This window comes from Mustelus asterias, chromosome 12, assembly GCF_964213995.1.
Source record: "Mustelus asterias chromosome 12, sMusAst1.hap1.1, whole genome shotgun sequence".
Taxonomy (NCBI): Eukaryota; Metazoa; Chordata; class Chondrichthyes; order Carcharhiniformes; family Triakidae; genus Mustelus; species Mustelus asterias.
In genome coordinates, this window is record NC_135812.1 from 41,999,575 (window position 1) to 42,005,694 (window position 6,120).

At 45.5% G+C, this 6,120-nt stretch overlaps 1 protein-coding gene across 1 annotated transcript in view; it reads right to left on the reverse strand.

Annotated features, from left to right (window-relative positions):
- nsun5 (NOP2/Sun RNA methyltransferase 5) overlaps positions 1-2,700 on the reverse strand; it is a 21,651-nt gene extending 18,951 nt beyond the window's left edge. Inside the window, exon 1 of the mRNA XM_078226017.1 lies at positions 2,634-2,700. Within this exon, the coding sequence (XP_078082143.1) occupies positions 2,634-2,700 (67 nt within the window). The remainder of the gene's footprint in view (positions 1-2,633) is intronic.
- Positions 2,701-6,120: the final 3,420 nt, after the last annotated feature.

Consider the following 6,120-nt stretch of genomic DNA (forward strand, 5'->3'; position numbering starts at 1 on the left):
GGTTAGAGGGATTAGTGGGGTAAATATGTAGGGATATGGGGGTAGGGTGGGATTGTGGTCGGTGCAGACTCGATGGGCCAAATGGCCTCTTTCTATTATTTCTACTTTAGTGACGGGAAACCTGTGGCATACCACAGGGGCCTGTGCTGGGTCCCCAATTATTCATCTTTTATATAAACGACATAGATGTGTCTGTGTGGGTTTCCTCCGGGTGCTCCGGTTTCTTCCCACAGTCCAAAGATGTGCAGGTTCGGTGGATTGGCCATGGGTAGGGTAAATGCATGGGGTTATGGGGATAGGGCCTGGGTGGGGGATTGTGGTCGGTGCAGACTCGATGGGCCGATTGGCCTCCTTCTGCACTGTAGTGATTCTATGACTGTGGCGGGGGGGGTTAGGATTAGTAAATTTGTCGATGACACAAAGATTGGCCAGGGGTTAACAGTGAGGCGGTGTGTCTTGGACTACAAGAAGATATGAATGGATTGGTCAAATGGGCAGATGGAATTTAACCCTGGAAAGTGTGAGGTGATACACTTTGGAAGGAGTAATTTGATAAGAAAGTATTCAATGAATGACATGACACTAGGAAGTTCGTGGAACAAAGGGACCTTGGTGTGTTTGTCTATAGGTCTCTGAAGTCAGAAGGTCTTGTTATTCGGGTGATGTAAAAGGCGTCTGGGACACTTGCCTTTATCAATCGATGGTAGCCATGATGTGGAGATGCCGGTGTTGGACTGGGGTGAACACAGTAAGAAGTCTCACAACACCAGGTTAAAGTCCAACAGGTTTATTTGGTAGCAAATACCATTAGCTTTCGGAGCGCTGCTCCTTCGTCAGATGGAGTGGAAATGTACTCTCAGTGCACAGAGACACAGAAATCAGGTTACAGAATACTAATTAGAATGCGAATCCCTACAGCCAGCCAGGTCTTAAAGGTACAGACAATGTGGGTGGAGGGAGCATGAAACACAGGTTAAAGAGATTTGTATTGTCTCCAGACATAACAGCTCGTGAGATTCTGCAAGTTCAGGGGGCAAGCTGTGGTGGTTACTGATAATGTGACATAAATCCAACATCCCGGTTTAGGCTGTCTTCATGTGTGCGGAACTTGGCTATCAGTTTCTGCTCAGCGACTCTGCGCTGTCGTGTGTCGTGAAGGCCGCCTTGGAGAATGCTTACCTGAAGATCCAAGGCTGAATGCCCGTGACTGCTGAAGTGCTCCCCCACAGGAAGAGAACAGTCTTGTCTGGTGATTGCCGAGCGGTGTTCATTCATCCGTTGTCGTAGCGTCTGCATGGTTTCCCCAATGTACCATGCCTCGGGACATTCTTTCCTGCAGCGTATCAGGTAGACAATGTTGGCCGAGTTGCAAGAGTAGGTACCGTGTACCTGGTAGATGGTGTTCTCACGTGAGATGATGGCATCCGTGTCGATGATCCGACACGTCTTGCAGAGGTTGCTGTGGCAGGGTTGTGTGGTGTCGTGGTCACTGTTCTCCTGAAGGCTGGGTAGTTTGCTGCGGAAAATGGTCTGTTTGAGGTTGCGTGGTTGTTTGAAGGCAAGAAGGGTGCTCCCTCCCCCCACATTGTCTGTACCTTTAAGACCTGGCTGGCTGTAGGGATTCGCATTCTAATTAGTATTCTGTAACTTGATTTCTGTGTCTCTGTGCACTGAGAGCACATTTCCACTCTATCTGACGAAGGAGCAGCGCTCCGAAAGCTTATGGTATTTGCTACCAAATAAACCTGTTGGACTTTAACCTGGTGTTGTGAGACTTCTTACTGTTTATCAATCGAGGCATGGATTACAAAAGCAGGGAAGTCATGTTGGAGTTGTATAGAGCTTTGGTAAGGCCACAGCTAGAGTACTGTGTGCAGTTCTGGTCACCACATTGTCGGAAGGATGTGATTGCACTGGAGGGGGGATAAGGAGATTCACCAGGATGCTGCCTGGGATGGAACATTTAACTTATGAAGAGAGCTTGGGTCAGTTTGTTTGGAGCACCAAAGACTGAGGAACAAACTGATCGAGGTGTACAAGATTATGAGAGACATGGGCAGAGTGGATAAGGAGCAGCTGTTCCCCTTAGTTGAAGGGTCAGTCACGAGGGGACATAGGTTCAAGATGAGGGGCAGGAGGTTTAGGGGGGATTTGAGGGAAACCATTTTTTACCCAGAGGGTGGTGACAGTCTGGAATGCGCTGCCTGGGAGGGTCGCAGAGGTGAGTTGCCTCACATTCTTTAAAAAGTACCTGGATGGGCACTTGGCACATCAAAACATTCAGGGCTTTGGGCCAAGTGCTGGCAGATGGGACTAGGTGGGAGTTCAGGTGTTTCTAATGTGTCGGTGCGGACTCGATGGGCCGAAGAGCCTCTTCTCCACTGTCTGATTCTATGATTCCAGGTTACTCTGGGTCAGATCCCCATTGAGTCTCAAACATTCAGGACTGAGCTAGGAGCTGTTGGTTTAATTCTGCATCCCAGTCCCATTCTGATCTCTCTATCCTCGGCCTGCAGCACTGCTGAAATGAAGCTCAGCGTAAGCTCCCGGAACAACACCTCAACTTGCCATTACACACTTTACAGCTTTCTGGGCTCAACTTTGAGTTCAACAATTCCAGATAGTAACCTCACCCCACATTTTCTCCGGGTTTTTTTTCTCATTTTCCTTCAGACAGCTGTTCTTGGTGATGAGAAGCATTTGCACCTCCTTGAGACACACTTTTTGTTAATCTACTTGTTTCATTGCCAGAGCATCAGAGGTCAGAATACTGTACCAGACACTGAATGAGTACAGGTGCAGCAAAGAGGAAAGGTCAGGAGGGTTGAGAACCTCAAAATACATTCACATTTCATCATAGGGCTTCCCCACTGTATCATTACCGCCCACTCCCCCCCCCCCCCCCCATTGGGATCTCCACACTCGATGGTGTGAGAGATTTACAACAGGCTTTTAAAAATGGGGCCAATGTTTCGAATTTAGATGACCCCTCATGGTCTCTGACAAAGGGTCATCCAGACTCGAAACATTGGCTCTATTCTGTCCCCATAGATGCTGTCAGACCTGCTGAGATTTTCCAGCATTTTCTGTTTTGTTTTAGATTCCAGCTTCCGCAGTATTTTGCTTTTATTTTAGAAATGGGAAGCTGGTGAAGGAAACCCGCCAGGTTAAGTACAGTTCCCAGGGGGAAAGGGACATGCATGGGCAGTTCTCCGGCACTGCCCCTGGCAGTGGGAAGCTCCATGCGACCGGGGTTACCTACATGCATATGGGGGTGGGGGCGGGGCGGGTTAGGGGGGTTAGCTCTCCATATATGGGCGTGTTCCTCTTCTTTGTTTAACCAGTGAATGCAGTACACTCTAAACAGCAGCCTGTACTCTGGAATCCTGACCAAGCTGGCTTTCTCGGGTCCCACCCACCAGAGTGACAGCTTGGGACACAACTCCAGCAGTTTTTTCTTCTAAGTGCTGGATGATATGGCGAGAACAGCTGGCTGCACAGCTGGTAAGCAATACGCTGCTTTTCTTCACCTGGTCCGGCGCTCAGAAGAAAGAAAGGAAAATTCTACCCAGGGTGTGGAATGATAAACATTGATATGTTTAAAAACTAACGAGTGTAAATCAGATAACTTTCAAGTCACAATAGTTGGTTCCATTTAAACAGCAACAGCTTCCTTGAGTCATTTTCACTTAAATGGAGTGTTATAAATCCCTCAGCATCTTTAATACATATTCAATCATTATATAATACTACTTCAGGTAGTGTTGCAGCAGTTATTTAAAAACTGAAAAAAAAGGCTTCTATGTCCAAGTTAACTCTGCATCTCAGTAAAAGCCCTAGGATGAGGCTGAACACCTCAGGTAGTTTACCAGCACGGATGGAAACCGTAGAATATAGACATTTAGGGTGGGATTTTCCGGCCGCGTCCGCCCCAAGGTTGGAAAATCCCAGCCGAGGTCAACAGACCATTCCATGGTCCGAGTCCCACACGCTACGATTCCTGTGGCAGGCGGGATGTCTGTGACAAAATAAACTATATGTGCAGCATATTCATAATTGCAACATATTTTCTGCAGTGCGGATGGTTGATTTGACTGTTGCAGTGTGCAAATGTACTTATCACCTTTTTAGTTACTCAGTATTTCTTCTGATCACTTCAGTCATTGACTTATCAGCTGTTATCACAAGTACCTCCTGTTTTGAAGCAAAATAACTAACATATCACGGAACCACTGAACAAAACTCGCCCAGTTCCTTAAGTAAATCCTCTCACTTCATGTTAATCTGTAACTAGCAAACAATGTTTTCATGTGATTGCTGGGGACATCACCCCGGGACATGCACATTACCAAGCGTTTTTGTTTTAGGTTTTATTATTTGCCAATACTATTTTTATAAAACATCATTGTTTTTCACCTTGCTGAAGCTATTGTTTGTTATAACCTCCAGATATCGTACAGCTTGTTTCAACAAGAGCAACTTGTATTTACATAGCATCTTTTAATGTAATAAAATATCAGCGTTTAGAAGCAAAATTTGACACTGAGTCACATTCGGAGGCTGTTGTGACCAGGTGGCTAACTCCCCTTTATTCATCCTCCTTGGAGCCTCACAACAAAGTTTCAATTTCTTTCCCATGAGTATATATCTATTCTGAATCCAAATGTATTCAGAAATACATTTGGATTCAGAAAATGTGTTTTCTGCCATTCAAATAAAACTTGCTTAGAGCAAAATTAGTGGCCAATACACGCACACAAAAAGAGCAAGATCTGGACAAAATTCCGGCTTGAGCTGACAAATGACAAGTAACATTCATGCCATGCAAGTGCCAGGCAATGACCATCTCCTACAAGAGCGAATACTCCAGCCACATTGCCAATGGCATTATTCCCATTGCTGACCATAGTGAGAAAGTTTCACTGCCCGTCTCAGCACCCGCCTTAGTCCACCTGCTGCTGAAACCCACATCCAGTCTTTTTGTTCCCTTCAAACTCCACCATTCCAATGTTCCCCTGGCCAGCCTCCCATCCTCTGTGCTCCCGATTATCCATTCTTCTCCTCATCCCTTTTTCTTTCTATCTCCTGTCCCTACCTCGACATTCTTTTTTTTGGGGAGTTGGAAAGGAAATTTCCAAAATTGACCTATGTGTTTTTGTCTCTCTGAGGAGATGTGACTGAGAGGTGGCCACAAACTGTGCCCAGATTGCATCAAATCCTGAAGGGTCAGGCTTATGGACTTCTCTTGTCCTTCCTCATGTAACTAGACCCCTAAAAATGCTTGCCAGCTTATTGTTTGGTTCGACATTACTATGAAGTCATATTCATGGAAAACAGTTTTCATATACTTCATGTGAAATGAATTTGTTCATTGCTTGACAATTCATTTTGTTTAACTATCAGTCTATATTTTATCGGTCTAACTTTCACAGATGGGTGGTCATGTGAGTGATCAAAGTATCCTGTAAAGGAAAGAGGAAAAAAGAAAAAAAACACATACGGTGTTGTTCACAACCTCAGGACATCTAGAGTATATCAAGAAAATATCTAAGTGGCACAGTGGTTAGTACTGCTGCCTCACAGCGCTAGGGACCCGGGTTCGATTCTCGGCTTGGGTCACTGTGCGGAGCCTGCACGTTCTCCCCGTGTCTGCATGGGTTTCCTCCGGGTGCTCTGGTTTCCTCCCACAGTCCGAAAGACATGCTGGTTAGGTGCATTGGCCATGCTAAATTCTCCCTCAGTGTACCTGAACAGGCGCCGGCGTGGGATTTTCACAGTAATTTCATTTCAGTGTTAATGTAAGCCTACTTGTGACACTAATAAATAACTTAAATTCATAACCATGAGGTACCAGAGAGCAGCCACAACAAGGAGAAAGTTTAGAATAGAGAGGAGAAAAATAATAAAACTAAAGAGAGTTTGATGTTTCAAAGGCACTCAGTGAAATGACCTAATTCTGATGGAATCTATGATACATATAAAACCATCGCTCAGTCTTAATAGAAGCAAGATCATATGATTACGGTGCCCGCTGGTACCTCCCTCTGCCCTTGAAACAAAGATAAGAGCTTAAACCTGGTCAACACAAGGAGAGGAGCGATTGCATTTGAAATTTCAAAC